The sequence below is a fragment of the Condylostylus longicornis genome, unplaced genomic scaffold (assembly GCF_029603195.1).
Source record: "Condylostylus longicornis isolate FDR11 unplaced genomic scaffold, ASM2960319v2 ptg000048l, whole genome shotgun sequence".
NCBI lineage: Eukaryota > Metazoa > Arthropoda > Insecta > Diptera > Dolichopodidae > Condylostylus > Condylostylus longicornis.
Genome location: NW_026578017.1, coordinates 21,954,878 through 21,978,423, shown reverse-complemented (window position 1 = coordinate 21,978,423; position 23,546 = coordinate 21,954,878). Strand labels below are relative to the sequence as shown.

The 23,546-nt window shown below is 23.7% G+C and overlaps 1 protein-coding gene across 4 annotated transcripts in view; it reads left to right on the top strand.

The window, feature by feature from the left end:
- The window catches only part of LOC129610718 (putative phosphatidate phosphatase), a 174,251-nt gene that overhangs the window by 93,482 nt on the left and 57,223 nt on the right, over positions 1-23,546 (top strand). For 3 of the 4 annotated variants that reach the window (XM_055523383.1, XM_055523382.1, XM_055523384.1), the window contains one exon: positions 18,294-18,380. The exons of the other annotated variant lie outside the window; for it this stretch is intronic. In XM_055523383.1, coding sequence (XP_055379358.1) covers positions 18,294-18,380 — 87 coding nt within the window. The remainder of the gene's footprint in view (positions 1-18,293; positions 18,381-23,546) is intronic. 4 annotated transcript variants of the gene reach the window in all.

Here is a 23,546-nt window from a genome sequence, read left to right as displayed (position 1 = left end):
AATAGTTAAGTTATTAACCAAGATTTTTTTTTTCCAATTGGACTCGGATGTTTTTATTTTGTTTGTTCTTAGAAAATTTATAACTTTGATAAATGAATATTAAGGAATTATTTTTTAAATTTTTTTTGCTTCTTCATAATATTTTTAATATTGCTATGAAAATATTAATGATAGTTATAAAAAAAAAATGAAATTATTAATGTGAATTTAAATTATAAACTCAATTCTGACAAAAAAAAATTAGATAAATTTGAGTCCATTGTTTGGGTTAATCTATTTTTCAAAAAAATAATTTTTCTAGTTTGATGAAAATATTTTGTAGAACGCAATTTTGGATGCATTAATTCTTATTTTCATATTGATATTTTACAAATTTTGGGAGAGATTATAGAAAATATAAAATAAAGTACTATTTGTATTTAAAAATTAAAGTGAAGGCAGGTTTTTTTTAATTGATTTCTATTGAACAATAAATTTAGCACTAAATAGAAGCAAATTTCCTTATAGTTCCATACTCGTATTTATACTAAAGGAATGTACGAGATTCATTATTTGTTTAATTTTTTGGGCACATCACATATAACATTGATAAAAATTTGATAAAATTTATTAATTTCTGAATCCCGAAAAGCCTATTTAAAATTTAAATTTATTCGATTTTTTAAATTTTCCAACCTTAATGGTTTTCATACAATTTTCAATTAACATTATTGAGTAAATGATTAAATTGTCAGTCACTCTTGATTCAGTAGTAAAATTATGGTCTATGAAAATAATTTTTAATTTGTTACATTTTTATTATTGAGTATATTATAATTAATTGAGTATATTAAAATGAAATGAAAAATTTTTTTTTAAGTTATCATTTAAGACAAAATCCAATATTTCAGCCGTATACATAGAAAGACACATTTTTAAAAAATAATTAATCAGTTCGCGTATTATACAGTAACATGAGATTAAACCAAATTCTTATTCCTAAAAATTACTTATGTAATTGGTGAAAATTAGGTTTTTAATTAACATTTCCAGGAAAATTCGCAAATTGAATTATAGGTGAATTTTTTTTAAAAAAATAAAAATTCACAATGGTAAATTTTACAGTAATATTTTTCTACCGTTATTATGTGGATAAAATTTTATTTTTTAAAATTAATAAATACAAAAAAATATTTATTATTTTTAAAAATATTAGGCGCAACATAAAATATATTTATGGTGGGTGCATTATGATAAAATTAATTTATTTTAAAAAAAAATTTATTATACCCAGTTAATTTATTTATGGGTAAATTTCATTGTAATAAAAAAAAATGTATTTTATGTAATATGAAAATTTAAATATTATGCAACAAGGTTTAAATTACCTATTTAACAAAATTTATGTTTACATGTATCTACCTGTAAGGAAAATAATTTTTTTTTAAACAATTTATTGCTTTAATTAATAGTTTGACTATGATATAAATTTTTTTTAATAAACCTTTTGTGTTGCTGCAAACCATCGCACCAAAAGAGGTTTACACCACATTTTTAAATTACATAAATATGAAATTTTTTTGATTGACATAGTTGACACATTTTTCATATTTCTTGTTGATATTTAGCAATGTTCAACTTATGTATATGTCAAAATAAAAGTTGCTCGCTGTATGATAAATCACACTTTTCATTCAACTAGAAATGATTAAAGTGCTTTAATCAACTTGAAATTCGAAACTCGAAACTCGCAATTTGAGTCATAATTTATGTGTCTAATAAAATACCGTGACTTCCAAAACGCAGAAGAAAAAATTTTAATACACTTTAAATACCGTCAAAATATAGTTTTACTGCAAAATTTTTTTTATTTCCGAAACTCAGTGGAAAGTAAAGTTTACAATGTATCAAATTCCAAAATGTAATTATATATTAAAAGCTCTTGACAATGTACGCTATTCTAAAATGTATCGAATACGCAGTCGAAACAGAAAACAAAAACAAATTTATAAATTTAATTTAAGAATTAATAAAAAAAGTAATATAATGTCATAGAGGAAATTTAACAGCATTTAAATTATTATTAATATTAAAGTTTATGCCCGAATACAATAGAGAGTATAAAAAACTCAGCAGTTATATAATGGAATACACAATAGTGAACAGAAATAAAATGACACTAAACCATTATATAGTCACAATAATTTTCTAAAATATTTTAATATTTTTTTGTTATACAATAATATTTCCATTTTTATTACTATAAATATATTGGACGATTAAAAATTTAAACTTAGAACTACAAATTCGTGAACAAACTTTTTAAATATTCTAAATATTTTGTTCTATTTTCAAATTCTGGATACTTAAATTGTGTGAACTGTATATAACAGATTTTTAGTTACCTAATGAAAATTTCATAATAAATTATAGAATTCTAATAAAAAGTTAAGTATTCTGTATTATGTTAAACTATTTATAAGCACCTATACTTAAGAATTTAAGCTTCTTGAATAATATTATAAAATAATTATTATTCAAAAATTAAAATATTATTTAAAAAAATTTGAACTTTCACCAACAATTCCTGCTCTTGTATAATAATTTTCTATTGTGATTGTTTTTTTTTTCAATTTTAATGATAATAAGACAAAATTATTGAATTTGAAAAAATATTGAATTTGAAATAGAAATTTGAAAAAATTTCAATTAAATATTCATAAGTGATTCATTAAAAGCATAATTCGAAAGCATTTCATTTTTGTTAACAAAAGTTTAAATTTAAATAAAGATTTTGTGATCTGTTCCTTAATAATAATAATAAATTTATGTTGAATTTATGATTGCCATGCCTCTAATCTTAAAATCTTTAATTTAAAAAAAAGTTATTTTGATGACCATTGTAAATGTAATTTCTCTTATTAAAAATATACAATGACGTCATTTCATTATTATTTAAAAATAAAATAAATGTTTTTGAATTGTTATACAAATTACTGCCGAGACAATTTTGTCTTTTTTTTATTTTCGTCTTCCTTACTGCTGTTGTCATAAAGATGTATTACTTTACAATCCAATACAGAAAGCTTAAGCTAATTTTTAAATAAACGAAGAAGAAAAAGACGAAAGAAAGTAAAATATATTTTAAAAATAATAAAGACAGTAATTTGATGACTGACTATACTAAGACTATTTAATAGTTTTAATATTTTAAAATTTGTTAATATTCTTATGTTCCTTACCTTATTGCCATACGATTCGATACATTCGCGTTCGCATATTTAGCCCACCTCCACAAATAAGTGTAGCCTTATTATGTAACATTATAATACGAAATGCTTAGCCTCTTATGTCACTGTCATATTCTTTGTCATATCTGGTATATGTTTACTTGTATATATCTCTGTTTGCAGAGAAATGTAGGCTTGCCATTTGAGACAATAATTGTATTTCATGGACATAAAAAATGTGTAGTTGTTTTACTCGTTATTATCACATTCTGACTAATGGTCAGTAGAATTTATCCAGATCATAAACAATATTGTATAAATATATTATTAAGGATTTTAACCATTGTGTGCATATTATGAACTTAAAATTAATTATTAAATACCATATTTATTTGTATATGAAAGCTATACGTGTTATATACATATAATTATGTAAATATCATCTCTATGTTTGGCAGAATATATAGTGTATATATACGGCGGTACATGTCAAATTATAAGTTATATACAAAATGACAATGACTGTTATTCACTTCATCTTTCTATGGCTCATTATTATTTTCTTCTTCATATTGTGATGAATGAGTCTTATTTTTGGGTAGTTATTTAGTACGAAAAATAACCTCTATATATATAGTATTATTTATTTTGATGTATATGAGGTAGTCAAAAAAGATTACGCCAAGTCATAAATTTAATATCTGATATACACAATGATATCTCATTCACATTAATAAAATAAATAAATTTACCTAACCTACACATGAGTTGTGTATCAATTTCAATGGCACTTTTGAACTATTTTCTATATACATACTTCAAAATTACGTTTTTGAATTTTATTCTTATTTTTTTTTATGAAATTAACAATGAGTAATGGTAGGTTATTGTACTCAAAAAAAAAAAAAATATTATTAATTTAACAGTGTAAAAGTTTGTAAAGAAAGTTAAAAATTATAATGAAAATTGCTTTTGGCCTAAAAAAATATCACTGTGTCACAATAAAATTTGACATTTAGGACAAAAAACTTTTAAAAGATTAACAAATCTGTTAAACTTTTATAGTAGATGTCATATGAGAAAAAGTATTTTTCGAGAGCGTGAATGTGTTTGATAGACAAATTTTTGTAATTTTTTAAAGCTGTGGGTTATATTAATTGTCAAAAATAAATTCAACAATTAAAACTCATTTAAAAAACGTGAATTAAAAATGTTAAAATTGTTATTGATTTCCCATTGAAATTGATTTTTTGTATATGGAATACAAGCAGCAATTATAAACGGGTTCCAGTATTGATCGCTGATATTGTCCTTTTGACAACATACACTCCGTTACAACGTTCTCATCTCTAAAAAATGTTGTATTAATTAAAACAAAATTAACCTAAATACGGTGTTCCATTGAAATGATAATTTTTTTACAATTTCATATTGCATATATTTAGGAGAAATTTTAAAACATGAAATAATTTAAAGAAAGTGGCTAGCATATTAGAAAGATGGAAATAGATTAGCAATATTGGTACTTATTCTGAGAATGAATTTTGCTTATTATAATTATCGGGTCAGTAATAGTGTTAATGACAATTATCGCAAAATATTCTATATACTTAATTATTGATTCGTGTCTATAATAAAGTTTTTAAAATCACTCTCTTATTCGTTACTCTGTTTAAGATCAATTTTATTTTAATGAACTGTTATAACTGTTATAAAATATTATGATATATATAAGGTATAACGGCATCTTCTTGAATAAGATGATGATTCGTGCTAAGTGTTTGCTTCTTAAGAGTTTAGTGAAGTTCATTTATTGTATATAAAGAGAGGATCTAATAATTTTATAAACGAACACAGACACCGTGAAACTGGAAGAGAAACTTTTTGTTTAACGAATTTTCATGTGCCAAATAGGTAGGCCACATTATTTTATTATAGTAGGAAAATCATTATATAAATTTTTGATATAAGTGCAAATGAACTAATTCTATTTTAATGCACATACCATACATAATTTACGTATTCATAATTTCAGATATTCTAAGAATTAAAATGAACATTTATTATTAATATTGCTTCTTCTGGAAATAAGACAAATCCAATTTGATTTCCTTAACATTACACACATCTGACATTATTTTATGTGTTCAATTAAGATAAGATCAAATTAATCATTAAAAGTGCATTTACCCCTTTATATACGAGAAAAATGGAAGAATACGCTTTGTGTTCGCAACACATATATCATATGCATGTATATAGGTGGCCTAATATATAACACTCAATGTCTATTTAAGTTTTAATTTATGAATTTTTCACATTTTTCATTCATTTCAATTCAATTAACTTATAGCAAGTAGGTATATGTAGAAACGCCTTCCACTACACAATCTGCCTATATGTATATAGGTATATAATCAAAATTAACATTAAAAAATTTGATTAGACACAAAATAGACTTGAAGAATTTTTTTTTTCTTTAATTTATTCAAAAATTGAACTCTCTTATATTTTGCGATAAACTTTATTTGAACGTACAACTCAACTTTTGTATTGGAAATTTAATACCAGAAGTTCAAACTATAATTTAAAAATAACAAAATGAAAAGAGATAGGAAGAGAAAGAAAAACAAGGAAAAGAAAAAAAAAATAAAAGAAAACTTGTCAACTTTTATAAACGCTTATGAATTAATTAAAAGATTTGAAAGATTTTTCTTATCCAACCTACGGACTTTTCTAGTGTGTATGAGCAAAAAATAAATGTACAACATGGGTTTTTAATTTGTACACAAAAATATATAGGCAATTATTGTACAACTAATGCCTGGTATCTGAGTATAATACCCATTTATCGAATAAAATGATGTCGTTATAAATTTTGCTTCGGATATACAACATTGACAGATATAGTTGGACTGAATTTTAATAATTTTATGCATAAATATGCATAATATTATAAACATTTTTATAATATTGATTTAACATGATTTCTTTTAAATATAAAATATCACTTCTGTTATTGTGTAGTTGTTGAATACACTTTATTAATTTAATTTACAACTTTATTCACACATCATCAACTTACTGTATTTCAATATGATTCTTGTATAGAAATATGAATATTGTACAAGGTGATTCATTATAGGCAAATAATTTACTCGACTGAATTAAAGATCGATTGGTGTAAAGACAAAAATATTGATTGAGATTATTTTCTAATTGCAACACTGTGCATTGCATAGTGAAAATTCATTGGAATCGAAACTCTTAGTTTACTTAAATGTATTAGACACGTAAGGCTTGTATATTTGAGAAATGAACCTTAAATGTTAAGTTTTTGGGAGCATTCATTATTTTATTATATTTAGAATTGTTATCTAATATTATTCGGTACCGAATCTGTATTCATAACATTCTATCTTAGACATGCATACATACATAGAATAAGTATGTAAATATGTAAAAAATCATTGTTCAAAAACTGCTTTCAATTGCAATTGAAGAAACAAAAATTGACAACTTTTAAACTAATAAAATGAACTATAAAAAATTTCCTATATAGTAAAAGAAAACAATTATCTATATTGAACATATTAATATTGTAAATAACCCTATTTATAATTCTAGCATAATATAACAGACTCTATATATTGTAGTTATAATATTTGTAACCTTTTAAACATGTTATGTATTTAACATGTTAAATATGTCATACAAAAATTTAATTTTCCTTGACTTTTAAATTTACTTAACCCACATGATTGAAGTATATTTGTTAAGTAATTTTTTAAGGCTTGTATATAGGATCACTATAATTTTGCATATGCCTCAAAGTTTACATACATACATAGTTGGATTTAGCAGAAAAAATATTGTATTCATTACAAACATTTTCCTTTAACCATTGAAGGTAATAGTAAAGAACGGAATAGCAAGCCTTTATTACGAAGGACGGTTTCTTAATTAATACTCTTCAGGTATGTTTAAAATGGCAATTTGAAGTTAAAAGAAAAATTGCAGATTTACCCCGGAAATACCCCGTTAATGTAAAATTTTCGATATGTACGAGTATAGCTGCGACGTTGCTTTACGGGTGCGAAATATTTTATTACGGGTTTTATATAGAAAACTATAAGATGTACTTAATTATACTTGGAGTTAATTAATATATGGATTTTAATTAATTGAATAAGAAAAAAAAAACTGGCAGTTCATTAACAATGAATATCTTATGACATTGATTTCATAGCATCTTACAGCTATGGAAGTATTACAGATTTACAAAAACATAATATTCAATTATGTTTCGACTCCAAGATTCGAATTATTCAAAAATTCTAAAGTTCATTGCTTAAACAATTTTTAAAATTGTTATATTATTTGTTATAACTCCTAATTATTATAACTTACTCGTATTAAATTGCAATATTGTCATACTTTTTTTCATTTTTTCAATTCAATTTTTGGCTTCTTTTCTTCTATTATGCAACTTAGAATTAAATATCCCATTTAGAAGCAATATTGAATTTAAAACTCCAAGAACAATAAATGTTATTATACACATATTATGTACAGTTACGCATTACTTATAGGCGTCAGTATACTGAAGATGAAACAAAATAAAACCTCATATCATTGTCCATTTTAATTAAAATATACCTATATGAAATACTTATGCTCGCATATGTGTTATACGCAATGTAAAATAGGTGTTAAAGATTATACCTATACATATTACAATTGAACTTTTAACATTATTCAAGGTTATATTATACTTAGCACACTTGTCACAAAATCATTTAATTCTAAATGATAGAAACACAAAAATGTGATTAACCCATTGTTTATAGAAGAGTTTAAGTTTTAAAATGTAATTTTTTTTTTGAATAAATTTGCATAATATTATACAATTCATATTTGCTTATATACAAGTAATATAAAAATATATATATATATATGTATTTAGAAATGTATTAAAGTATAATACTTTATAAAATGGTCATAAAATTAGATAAACACCTGATATACCCCTTTTGTTTTTATATATTTTAAAATCAAAACAATATTTTACCCTACTTTTATAAATATTATTCAAAAACAAAATCGGAATAACAAAAATCGTATAACAAAAACAAATAAAAATTTTCTAAAATAAATTCTAAACAATAATATTTTTATTTTTACAATATTATAAAAATTAATATTCTATTTGTTACCCTCAATCAACAACATTAAAAATATAAAAATATTTTGTTTTAGATTTGAACAAGCCCCTACCGATCACTATTTTTATTGTTATTATTGTTATACATAATATATATACATAGTTATTGTTATATGTATATATCATTTCCGGTTTTTTTTGTATTACTATTTTTAAAGAGCAATGACAATACCATAATAATAATATATTAAGTGTATAAAAGTTAAAGAACTACCCCAACCCTATCTATATTAAAATTATAGTTTATTATTATTTATAGTGTTATATTTATTGTTTTTCAACTCTATTTTAATATACTATAATGAAACATTGTGTTTATGAGTATTTATGTGAGTATTGTTTGTCTTGTATTTTGATTTTATGATACGAAAATTTAATGGATACAATAACTTGTACATATGTCAGAATTATGTACACATTGGTAACCTGTAGAGAATGAGAATGACAAACAAATAATTTTCAATTAGTATTATTATTATTATTGTTTGTTTTTAATATAATACTATATTTTTTTATAATACATAAATATTATGAATGCAAAAGAAGAGATAGGAGATAGTAATTGTTATACAAATTTTCTTCCTAATTTTTAAATTTTCATCGAACATATTAAAACCAATAAAAGATTATCTAACTTCCGTATTTAAAATTTAAATAATATTATTTTTTAGGATTTTAAATAAATATAAATATGTATATAATTTATACATAAATACACACAAATATTAATTTTAAATATTAAAAGAAATCGATCGAAATCAAAAAAATAATGTCAATTTAATTTTAATATTTACTTGTGACCAATAATTCTGGTTATAACTAAATAAATGGGGCTGCTATTATTTGACATAATTTAATACCAACAAATGTGGTTAGAGCACAATTTAATTTGATACTAGAAATATTTTATTAATATTATTTTGACTAGCCGATTAAAATTTCGTTATATAGGTAACTATTGATTTTATAAACGTTAAGAAAAATCATTCAATTAGTAAAAAAAGTGATCATATTAAGTATATCGAAAATAATTTTAGTCTCTATATTTGTTCGAATACTAAAATATGGTCTTGAAAAATATTTCTTTTAAAATATCGTAGTAAAGTTCCCCTTACAATTTATAATAAAATAGTAAAAAATGGTCTGAGATGTAGACTTAAGCATATGTTTTTGATCAGCGTCGAATTCTGAGCCAATTTGACCATGTCTGTCCTTCCCCTTAATAACTCAAAAATTAATTGGGCTAAGCTCACCAAATTTTCACAAATAATTTATAGTAATAAATGTCAGAATACTATTTAAATTGGATTTGATTAGTGGTTCGATTAGCTGTCCCACAACTCAAAAACTATTTTGACCATATCTTAAAAAATGTTGAAGCTATAATGTCAAAATTTTTCGACTAAAAACCGTTGAAATTTCATAACATCATGTGGTAACTGCCATACAACTTCAAAATTTACTTGGTCATAACTTAGAATTTGTTGAAGCTACAGCACTGAAATATTGTTAAAATAATTATGGTTAAATGGCTATTATTTTCGGTGGAAGGGATTAAGATATCATGAGCGTTTATGGTAGCTGCCGTACAATTTCAAACATTCTATTAGAACTTTTACATTTACTGGGATTAATTATTAACATTTATTTACGATTAATATAGCAATTTATAATTGTTAGAAATTGGTAGAAATATGCAAAATTAAAATTTTTGACCTTCCAATTATTTATGTGGCAATGCTACTTGTTTCATATTTAAATTTTATTTTGCAAATCCTCATATTAAATTCCATTTTATAACTGCTAAATAAGGTAGAGCTTAAGTAAGTGTTAGGTAAGTATGCCAGTTATACAATATATTTTCTAAATTATAGGTATTCTATGTACATGAACACACGAATTTATTTGATTCTTACAATTTATTAAATATTTTAAAGCTTATACTAAAACAAAACGAACAAAAAAATAGTAATTGTGCAACTTTAGTACATTAAACTTGACATTATAGAATAAAAATTTATTTGGTATTCATTTTGGATTTTTGCCAACGAAAAATAACATTTGTGCCAAAATAGTAAAAAGTATATATGTATATACGAGTAAAAAATTTGAATATACGAAGTCATGTATAAATTTTTAAATAAATACAAAAAAGTCACGGAAAACACCACAAATCGTTTTTCAATTATGTGGGAAATTTTTGTAATATTTATTTTATATATTCAATATGCAATTTAATATGCACATAACATGCATTTTTTAACATTTTCTATAAGATATTAAAAATACAAAGCTACAGTTCAACATACATGTGCATATACATATGTATGTAGATATAGAGAATTTTATAAGTGAAATTTTATTGATTTTAAATTAATTTCACTTGGTGTTGCAAATTGAAATATACTTGACATAAAAAATTCAAATATAAAAAACACAAAATATGCATAATTTTAGGAAAAACAGAAACAAATGAATAAAACTAACTTATGGGTGATTTTCTGGAATTCTTCCTTATTTTTCTAGAGAGGCACAACGGGCCAGATTAATTTATTGAATATAGAAGTACCGCCATACTTTTCTTAATTAATTGGTTGTTATTGTTGTAATTATTTTTCATGGAAATTTCTAAAATAAAATTCTAATTTTGTTATACTTACTGAAAGAGAATCTGACTATAAGTTGTGGCGCTCTTCAGTATCTTGAAATTTTTGTACTTTCTATTGTTCTATATGAAATGGTTTATAAAAGATAATAGTAACGTTGTTCCAAAAGAGCTTTCATTTGAACTAAAAGCTATGTGACAATTAACCCGTTCACAACACTTCAAATTCATATCGAGAAAATAAAAATTAAAAGGATATAAGAATTTTCTGTTTATAAAAATAAAAAGGATTAAAATAACAAGCAAATCGTATATAAAAAGGAGATAGAAAAAGTTGAAGATAGAAAAAAAATATAAGACTGACATAGTTTCATTTTTTTTTTCTTTATATACAATTCTTATACTTTTAATATAAAAAAAAAAAATAAAAATCTTTTGAGAATAAATTGAATGTATTTTAAATTCAGGTTAATTGCCAAGGTTATAAGGTTTTTCTGTCTTTATAATTTTAACAGAATTGAACTGTTTTATATAGTCTTTCGGAATAGGTACATATATATACGTTAATATAATTAAAATAAAAATTTAAATTTGAGGCCAACATAGAATCAATTTTCTTTAAAGTTTTAATGAGCAAGTATAAGATGTTTTTATAAACTAAAGTGCAGTAGTATATTAAATTTTCTTTATTAATAATAAAAAAAAGTTTCTTCTAGTTGTTATTCTCATACGAAATATTCCAATTCTAATAAAAATTCTCGTTCAAGAGCTGCCAATTATAATTATGGCAAGTCAATGCTTATTGAGCTGTTGTCTGAATGGAAAACAGTTTTTTCATAATTGAACCAATTCAATCATGAGATATAAATAAAATATAGATATATGTATTCAATTAATTATCGGACATTTTCATCTCATACCGAAAAATTTTACCTATACTTTGCCATTTCACTTAACTGGAAAAATCCAGTTCTATGAAGAATGCTTACTTTTGAACTATAAGTTTTTCTAAAAAAAAAACTTATACTAGAAAGCATCATGTGCAAATTTTTAAGCTGACATTATTTGTGTGAAAACTTTTCCTTGAAAAGAACATTACGCTTTACATAGAAGAATAAGAAAATTTTTCTGCACCATTTAATTTTTCCTGGTCACATTGCAAGAAGGTTATGTGATGGCAACAGATTTCGTATGTCGAGTTTTCGATGCGAACGCACTCTTCCATAGTAGGAAAGCATAAATAAACTATTTTTAGAGAAATTTCTGTCTGTCTGTCTATCTGTCTATCGGTATATCTGTCTATGTCACGGATTGATCAACTTTTAGGATAATGACAAATGAATTTTATTGCGGGCCGATTTTACATTTTTTCGTATATAAAGAAATAATCAATTAAGTATGTAAAATCACTTTCGCATAATCTAAGTGGGTAATTTCTTTTTTTTTTGGAACTTTTGCTTCTGTATAATTTGACTAACAAACTCAGACATCAATATCAATACTTAAGTCTCAAATTAATGATTTGGTTGTATAAGTGCTAACATAGTTTGAAAATAAGAACCCAAAATTATAATTTGTCCTTTTACAATATTCTACATAGAGAGTTGAAAAAGTTGCATATTAAAATTAATTCAACAATGTTTTTCGAAAATAATATAATTTTTCATATTCATAAAAACTTTTTATTACATAAAGATTATTCAATAGTCTCATATTGCTTTGAACAATTCTTTTAGATTTTGGTTAACCAATGCTTAGTTTATAGTATTTATGAAAAAATTTTTTAAATTAAAATCTTAAGGATTATATTAAAAAATATGTGTTCAAACTTCTGCTTATAATTCATTGCAGAAATCTGAAGAAAATTCTGGAAAACAATATTATGATTTTTCAATTTTATATAAATTCTCTTTTTATACACAGGGTGTGTACTTTTACACAGAGGGTGATTCAGAAAATAAATTCTGAACGTAAATAAAATTAGACAGCATTAGACAACATTTCAGCTTCAAGTTCTTAATTAGAGATTTCCCGAAATTTTCACCGAATTTACCTAATTGTAGCAAGAATTAAGTTATTAGTAAAAAAATATGAAATGAAGTGACAAAATTTTCATAATGTTTTGGAAACGATCTAAAGTAAATAAAGTAAAAGAAAATATGTAGGCTGTATATAGAGATAAAGTATTATGTAGAATATCTGTGTTTATTTTGGAATCACCATGTACAATAACTAATAAATATGTAATATCATAATGAAACCAAGTTGGTTTGGAACAAATTTTTTTGTCGTACTTTCGCAATAAAGGAATGAGTCAGAATTTACCATTTTGTTATGAAATTTTCTAAGGATTGAAAATTTTCTTCTACATCCGAATCTATACCTAAATCGTCTTCATATACAAAAATTAACCACAAATATTTATTAAGTAGCAAAATGAAAATTGCTTTTAAAATTTCCTTTCAGTTCATATGGTTTATTTGATCATAAAATTCTAGTATTTACAAATTGATAATACAGATTTACTGTTATAAAAATATTTTACAACGGTAAAGCTGCAAATTAAACAATTTTTTTTAAATATTTTTATGTTTTATTATGTCTTGTTACTATTATTATTATTTTAACATTAATGTATCTAATCGCACTCTTATGCTCATTAACGCACTCTTATGCTCATTGTAAGCACTTACATACAATAATAGCACATAGTTAAGATAAGTATTTATAACTAAGCTCTTTGTCATCATCATAAAATTTACATAAATTTTTAAAATATATGAATAATTTTCCGACTACTTATAGCATATTTTTGCTTTGAATTTGAACAAATAAGAATTTATTTTGGTATCTAATTGTGTCTGACTAGTATGCTATATTAATAACTACAATAAAAACTTAAAATAGTTTACTATTTAAGGTTTAATGAAAAAAATTTAGGTGTATACTAAATTTGTCATTCAAATTCAATGTCAAATTAGATTTTTAATGCGGTTTAATTTTTTTCATCAAACAAAATATAAGTATGAACGTCAAACTATGATCAAAATGTTGTTCGATCAAACAAAATCCAGAAACAATGTTTGATTTACAAACTCATCGAACTAAGAACTACTTGAATACTTCAAGTAATAATGACTACATAGACGCTTAAATTTATTCTGATTTAGTTTAATCAATATATTATTGTTAATATTTATAAAAAAAAAAATTATCAATTAATATAGTAAGTAAACAAAAGCCTACTTAATTTTAATATTCTTAAATCAAGTTTGACGTTAAATAGCTGTCATATTGTCAATCATACAAAATTTGTGTATTAATTGTTTATTTTAGAAAATTTTGTAAAAATATCTATTATATAATATTGTTGTATAATGTAATTAGTTCTCCATTTTACAGAAGACAATAATTATAGTTTTGGAATTTTTTGAAATTATCACATTGTTGGTCAACTTATCACTCTATTGTAGTAGACATTATTATAATTTCATATTTTTTAATTTCATATTATTAAGATAATTACTATCAAATTTACATGTCAATAAAATAAAATTAATCAAATATGCAGTTATGAACTAGAATGACAAACCATATTATATAAAAAATTTTACATGAAAATGTCAATTACCATCAAAATTTTCGTATAAGCAATATGTAGAACGGATAACAAAGAACCGATGAATTGAAAGTAAAGTTAAATGAATATTAAAAAAATTTATTATACGTTACGAATTTTGAATACCTTATTGCTTACAGTAGTCAAAAAGTCCTTTAGTAAAAGAAATTGAATTCTTAGAAATTTTCTCTCTCAGCTTATATAAACAAGTTTTATTTAAATGCTAAAGTACTCTCCAGGGTCAATGAATAATTTTATAAATATCTTATATTAAATGGTGCTAGGATATAAAATCCAAAAATGATTGTCCCAATTTTTTTTAATATATTAAAAAGAAAAGCTTGCAACGTCACAATATGAAATTCACAATTGAATTTTTCTATATGGTTATAAAATATTTTTCTTTTAAAATTTCTTGTAAAATATTACAGTGCTCTCAAGGGTTCATGAACAGCGACATTAATATCTTACATTAAGTGGTGCTAGTACATAAGTTCCAAAATACGTGTTTTTTGAAAGAAAGATAACAATTTCACCTTTCCTTTTCACTTGGAGGCATTTAAGAGTTTTAATTTTTCTAAAAATAAGAAAAAAGAACGGTTTTTGTTAAAAGTATATTCACATGAGGAACTTAAAATATAAGTAATATGACATTTCTTTTCCCTTTAATTAAGATAATAAAATCAGTTGCAACAAGCCGTTTCCAAAACTATATATTTTAATATGATAAAAAAATAGTATAGAAATGACATTTGATATAGCTTAAGGTAGAACAAAAATTACTCAAGTTCTATTCAAGCTCAAGGTATAACAAACGTGGACGCTACATAAAATAATATTTTAAGGAGTAAGAAACCTTAACTGCCAGCCAACACTACTGATATCATGCCACTGCTACTTTCCCTTTACAAATTGATAAAATTCAAATTAACATTTAAAATTAAATTAACGTGTAAAATCTACTTAAATCGCAATTAAAAAATTCAATAAAAAAAAAATTAAAAGTAAAACCAATTTTACGAAATTCCCTACCTTCTTTATTCTAACTTAATTATATCAGTAAAGGCACTTACGTACAAAATGACTTTGTTATTATTTTTAACCGTTAATAAAATATATATATAATTTCCTTGTACATACATATACACTCATATTCATATATACTTGTATTCTTAAACGTATTTAGGTATAGATAGAAGTACGTACACCTATTTTTGTTTATCTTTATTGATTAATAAAAAAAAAAACCTCTTTAATAACTCTAATTTTGGAAGTAACAAATTGTTTTCTTTATTTTTTTATTATGTATTTCAAATACATATACATACATGAATATTCGTAAATTTATTTATATATATGTATAAAAAAAAATAAATATAATTTCTGTCAATTTACTATTTTAGTATTAAAGAATATTTGTGCTTGATAAGGTGCGGTTCTATAATATTTAATCTCTTACCTTAAATACCTTAAATTGAAATTAATTTTTAAAAATATTTCGAAAAATAAATAAACAAAATAAATAAGTACATTTTAAATTTTAATTATTAAAGTGCAATGGATGATGTATCTGTATCAGAATATGAACTTACCAGTAAGATTAAAATTTGAGTTAATTTTTAAGTTAAAAATTTCACAAAGAATCCTATGGGTCGACGTGACTAGCGCTAATTTTGAGCCTCCGTTCCCTGTGTCGAAGAATTAATAATAATATTAGAATTTAATTCACAATTTCCTAGGGTTAGATAATAGAATTTAATTCACAAGTTCTAAAGGGTTCTCAAATAAATTTTGAGAAAAATTAATTAAAATTCATACATATAGCTGTTTAAAGAAGATATTTAGAAGGTGTCTAAACTAAATATTAAAATATATAATTATTTAAAATAAAATTTAAATTCTTAAGATTAAGCTAAGTTATATCAAATTGAAAATATAAATTTGAATTCTGAATTATGAATAAGTTTGCTCAAATTAAATATACTTAGTTCTAATTCTATATTATTTTATTTGTAAGTACCTATATAAATAATTAAATATTAATAATTTACTTAAAAATTCCTATATGACATTCATTAACATACATATGTCATGTTAATATTCACATTAATAATTCATAAAGATTTTACTCTTACAATATATTTTGGGAATAAATAAAAAATTTACATTAAATCAATAAAATATATAAATATACCACACTTTTACAGAATGTCACAATTTTGAAAATTATGTCAACCACACGGATCATTTTAAACAACTACCAAAATGAATAAATGTAAAATAGAACCAGGTGGTAGTCAAAAATTAGCTATACTGTTAAAGGTTTTTGCTTTTATATTTACTGTGCTTTTACCACTGTCAATCGAAAATGCAAAATCTAAGGCTTGATATAAAAAATATTAAGAACTCCGTCAATAATCAGTTAATTTTTTTATGTCCTTCTGATTTTTAAGCTATATTTCTTCGATTGATTAGTATAATTTGAATAACTGTAGTCAGATACATATTAGTGCTAATAAAATTACATAATGAGTGAATAGGACAGTTATTTATCGCCTAGCGCCCAAGCGTCGCATTCTAAACAATTTAGCCACGTTTGTTTACCGTTTAATTTGTCACAAGAACAGCTTAAAAATGAATTAAAATAGGTTCATAAATAAAAAAGATCTAAGAAAGACACTAAGAGAAAGTAAATCACAACAACCTATTTTATTGAAAGGTTCTCGATGCAGCGGTGCCAGTTCTGAAATAAATGAATTATGTATATATGGCTACTACAGCCTCGTCGTACTTGATATTTTAATAGAAACTATATTTATTTTAAGAAAGAGCATTCACGATCTTCTGAATTATTGGCACAGTTCCCACAAAATTTTTAGAATGAGTCCTTGATAAGGATTTATTCCTTGTAGGATTGATTACAGAGTTGACACGATCAAATATATATCTACATATTATTATCAATAATTGAAAACAAGAATTAGTTCATTTTTGACTGTGCCTAATTTTCAATAAACAATCTAAAATAAATTTTTAATTTTCAATTAAATTAAAGTTGTTAAAATTTTGGATTTTAACATTTTTTTAAATAAAATTTTGGATTAATTAAAAAAAAATTGTATGTTTAAATAAAAAATTGCTTAAGTGATTAAAAAATAATTTTTTTGTAATTTTGTTAATTCTTTCATTTTCAACAAAGAATTAGATCATTCTGTTACAGTTTAGTGTTAATTTTCACTTTTGATAAATTAAATTAAATAACATTTTTATTCTGTTATTGATTAATCTTGATTAAATGTTATAATTTTGTAACAATATTTATTAATCCAAACCTAATTAAATAATCTAAAAAGGAAAAACTTCGTGTAACATTTCCAATTTTTAATTATGTTATATAGGAACACAATTAATTGTATGAAATATGATGTAGCAACGGGTTTTAGCAACATCGAACATAACCGTATGATTAATACTGTATGATTAATACTATTTGATTGTCGAAATCTAGCAACTATGATCATGCATCACTATAATTATAATTACTATTGTTATATATTATTATTTATTAAAATTTTTAATTATTTTAATTAAATATATAAATAAAATAATCTAATTTTTGTTAATTTTATTTTTCAGGTAAGGAATCATGGAAATCTTATATTCGAAGAACGATATTTAAAACAATATCAATATTGAATTTATTTTTTTTTCCAACTGTATTGAGTAAGTAAAAATTTATTGAATTTTTATAGTTTTTTTGAGTGAATTACAATATGCAAAACAAATGGTCTATTATACATAATTTTTACAATACAGCTTAACGTTTTATGCTAATTCAATATATCTACTACAATAAGACAAAATACAGTCTCGATTAGTATTTTCGAATAAAACTAAGCTTAAAGGTTTAGTATGATTTCTAAAGAAAAGTGAAGTGAAGTAATTATTTTGTTCTCTGAATGCTGTAGAAAGTTTTTTGTAGCATATTAAAAAGGTTATTCGGATATTTTCGAATTTTGGATTATAGAACGGATATTTGAACAATAGGTATAGATTTTTTGTACAAATACTGATTTAAATCGATTTTTGTTTTCTTATAATACCCCAAAATTTCCGTAAAAATATTCTTACATTTTACAAAATTCGCCGTAATGCAAAATATATATGTATATTCAAATGAAGAGCAAAAATTTTCTAAAACTAGTTTGATTTACAGAAAATTAAATCAAATATTCCCCTTTCAGAAACCAAGTTCATTTACATATACTTCTTCTCATAGATCACATCGAACATTATCCAGTTATTTTAGTTAATTGCTCCATTTATTCAAAATTTGATGAAAGTTCGATATCATTCAAATATTTATTGATTGTGTTTGATCAAAAATTTCATCATTATTTAATCAAAGCATAAGGTATTCAATATTTCAATCAAACCAGCTAGATGAACAATGTTTGATATCTAAAGTCTTGTTTAAACTAAAAAACTAGTTTAAATTGAGAAGTGTGTCTTACAATTTATTATTTTATAATTTGACATATTCTGTAGATGGAGCTTGAAATTCCAATATCCTTTAGTTTTATAAGACAAATATGTATAGATAAAATGATTTAATGAGAAAACCAGTAATCAAAATAACTAAATTTCATTTATAAAAGTCATAAACCTTTATACAACAATTATAAGAGAGAAAATCAATACTTTCGTAATATTCAACAATAATTATTATTTTTGAATATTTTTTTTCTTTTATTAATATAAGACTAATGAAATCCACCATTACCTTCTCTGTTATTCTATACTAACATTTTTACACATTTAATTTAATATTTTTCAGTACTTACCGGTTTTGTAATGCGGTAAAATTTACGGTACACAAACAATGTATAGTTGTAGGTACTTTGTATCTAATGAATCGATAATTATTATAATGAAAAATAAATTTTCGTTTTTTTTTTCTTTGCTGTTCTCATAAAACTTAAAGAAACAAAAAGGTTCTTTTCACTACAAAGTAAAATGACGTAAGTTTTAGCGTTTATATAAAATGTAGAGTATTCAAGGAAATTTGTGTATAGAGTAAATGAAATGTTAAAAACATGTTTTAAGTATTAAGTCACATTGTCATAAATATACTCGTAATATCCTTAATGAAGGACATATTTTAATATATATAGTGTAACACAAATGTGAAATAAAAATCTGATGTGGCAATCGCATAACCGAATGCATTATATTTTTCCTTAATGATATTTGCAAATCTGGATAAAATTTCAGTTTTTCGTATAAAAAACCTTTTATCATTTTTTTATATAACGATCAAAAATGTAACAATGAATTGAGATAAAGCTCCAATCTCTGACTCTTGATTTTTCTGAAAATCTGACTCTCGGATTATAATACCAGAAAAATTCGTCTTCTGCCAACAATAGAAACTGCATGTTTCCCAAAAGTTGATTATTGATCCAATTCGAAAAGAATACTGAAAAATAAAGTCTAATTAAAATCTGTTCGAATGAATTGCTCAGAGAAACAGACAGCTACACACCGACAAATTTGCTAAAGTTAGCTTATTAACGTTTCTCCTCCAACATATAGATATATCGATTTCCCTTAAATAAATATCACATTATGAAATTTGGTGTGATTACAATACCTTTTTTATTGAATACAATGGGGCCGGTAAAAAGCCAACAGTAATAAAGTATATAACAAAAAAAAATAGGCGAAAAAAAAATGAAGCGTTTGTTGACAAGTTTCTTTCTCTTTTGTATTTTTTCAATGTTCCGTACATAAAAATGTTACAATTTTTTTTCCATACTCGTATTTCCACCATCTTTACCTTTATAATAATATAATACAGGTAAAAAGTGTATATATAAAGGCACAAAAACGTATATTTAATGTGTCAAAAATTCTTCAAAAAAAAAAAATCTTTTTTTTGGGTTGAATGCGTGTTTGTATTTTTGATATTATAATAGTATAAGGTTAACTGAGCTATATAGCATACTATAATCCTTGTCTTAAAAAAAAGGGGATTATTATTGTATAAGGATATTTTTATGAATGATTATTTAAAACGATTTTTTTTTTATTAAATCTTTCAGTTTATAATGTTGTAGAATGTATTTAGTAGAATAAATATAAACAATTACTATTCTAGTTTAGTTTTTTAATGAGAATATTGGGGATGAGTTATGGAAAATTTTCAAAAAATCAAAAATATTTGGAAAAAGAACAGGTATGCAATACTAAAACTGGTATTTAATTAGGGGAATCCCTTTTAATTTTCTATTATTCTCATTTTCCGTATGCCGCTTCTCAATCGAAAATTCTAATTTTAAATCTAATTAAAACAATTTTAACAGTAACTGGGCCAAAAACTTAGAAATTGTTAAAGCAACATTAATAAAATTTTGCAAAATGGCGATTATTTTCGGTAAAATCTGTAAATGTGTCATGAGCGCTTATGATAGCTACAATATAACTCCAAAAGTTATTTGGGTAAATCTCAGAAATGGTATATACAGTATTGAAATTCCACAAAAGCAAATATTTTATAAGGGCTCTTATACATTATGTAGATATTTGGTAAAACTATCTGGTAGTTTCTGGTCGAAACAATTGAAATTAGTGTATAACAGGAGTACTTATGCGACAATATCGAAATTAACACTCAGCACTTGAAATCATTCATCTGTACGGATCACCCAGAGTTGACAATTCTACCTATTCTCGTTTATTTTTAATTGTGCTTCTCAGAAAAATTTCGGGAAAAAAATTGTTCTTTTTTGACTGCTCCTCAGCATGAAACCTGATTTTCAACATAAGTAAACCATCGTAAGGTCTCCTTATAATTGAAGTGTTACCATTGACAATTACTTAAAAAAGTTCGCTTCGACTTTCATTATTCATTAAGAATCTGATCTAGGACTACGCACATTAACAATATTATTTTTTCTTATTCAATTTGGGAAAAACATGAAATATGTAGCAAAAACTCTAACCATTCCTTTCAAAACCTAAACAAAAAACCTGAATACAAAAAACGTTCTTATTTTTTTTTTGTTAAATTTTAATTATGTCCTTTGTGAATTAATGGTAAAAACTGTCGGATCTGGTTTAATTTTATACTTAACTAAAGAAGTTTTTAAATTTTAAAGAAGAGAATCAACAAAAACAAAAAAAAAAAATGAAAGGTGAGAATTTAATGATTATTTAATTACTTGGTATACCTTTCAAAATGGTATACACTTAACTATCCTTTTCTTCTTTTTTCATTTTAACATTTAAAATTTCTCATTTAAGTTCTTTAGTTCTTGGATTTATTCAAGTAGAAAATATTTAACTATGAAAATGATATCAAATGGTTGATTTGCTTTGAATGTTAAGTATACGATGATTTTGAAATTAATAGCTAAAAAGTGACTTAATTCTAATGATAGGAGAATCAATCATAAGATGAAATATGAAAAAATCCTTTCATAAATCAAGAAAACCCCTCACAAGGTCGTTATTTAAGATTTTCTTAAAATTATTTTTTAGATTAATAAAATGAAGATAAATGGAATATTTTCAAGTGTGACATAATTGATTTGCCATATTACGTTTTTTTTTTTGTTCTTAAAGTATGGAATGTTTTGAATTCATTCTTTAGAATAATGTAGAAAAAATTTAATATTGAAATTTTTAGAAAATTATCTTTTCTTAATAAGCAAATGCAGGAGCCATTTTGTTAACAAACATTTTTGTGTGTTGTATGCGGGTTATTTCCCTATAAAGACACAAGAAATAACTTCATACCAATTGTTGAATTGAAAAATTTTCATCGAACCAGAAAATTCAAAACAAATTTTGAATTCTCTAAAATTTAAAAAATTTATCAAAATATTTTTTCATTAAGAAAAATTTTGTTATACTTAGTTTTATGTGAATTTCAAGTAATTACTAATCAACGACGATATGGTTGGAGTCTTCCCTCCGATAACAAGGTCTTCCCTCCGATCATTTATTTTAAAAAGATCTGATTTTCTTATGATTAATTATTCACTCCCTTGAAAAAGTTTTTTTTTTCCCATATTTAAAAAACAATTACAATGTAGAACAACCATATTTGAAAATTCTCGCGGAACATTGTGTACTGAGTGGACACCTGGTGAATATTGACCTAAAGTATAAGGCATGCAATTTTGCATTTTATAATAGTGTAATCTCAATACACATTTTGAAATAATTGAGAGCCTTGATTCAAAAAAAAGGCGCTTCATTCTTATGTCTGAGGAGCAGCAAGCTGTGAATCCACATAAGATAGTCGAATTTACGAAGGGTTAAAATCACAATTAAGGGCCTTAAATTTAAAAGAGGAGGGCAGAATGAAGTGTGAATCAAATTCTTATGAATCAAATAAAATTTTTATATTATGAAATAAGTATATGTGATAATATTCGAAAAATTTCCTAAATTTTCAATTACAGTAAGCAAGTTCTAAGAATCCCTGAAAATATTTAAAATTATGTTCTTATTTTTCTATAAAAACAAGACTGGCAAGAATATTTTTAATGTATAAATACAGAATAAACATTTATTAGAAAATTGCGAAGAAAAGCCACCTATAGACTCAGTGGCTAACTTTTTATATAACCCCCACATTTTAAGTACGATTCGTAATGATTAATTGAAATTAAAATTTTTATACATCCAACACGACCACTAAAACTCCTTCCCCCCGTATATTAAAAAAGATATAAAATCTTATAGACGTACCGACACAAGGACAACAATTTAAGCACATTGTCCATGAAATTTTCTAAAGTATTTCAAACAAAAAAATTAAAAAAAAAAAAAAAAAGATATTATTTTTCGTTTTACTTCATGTAAATTAAAATGACATTA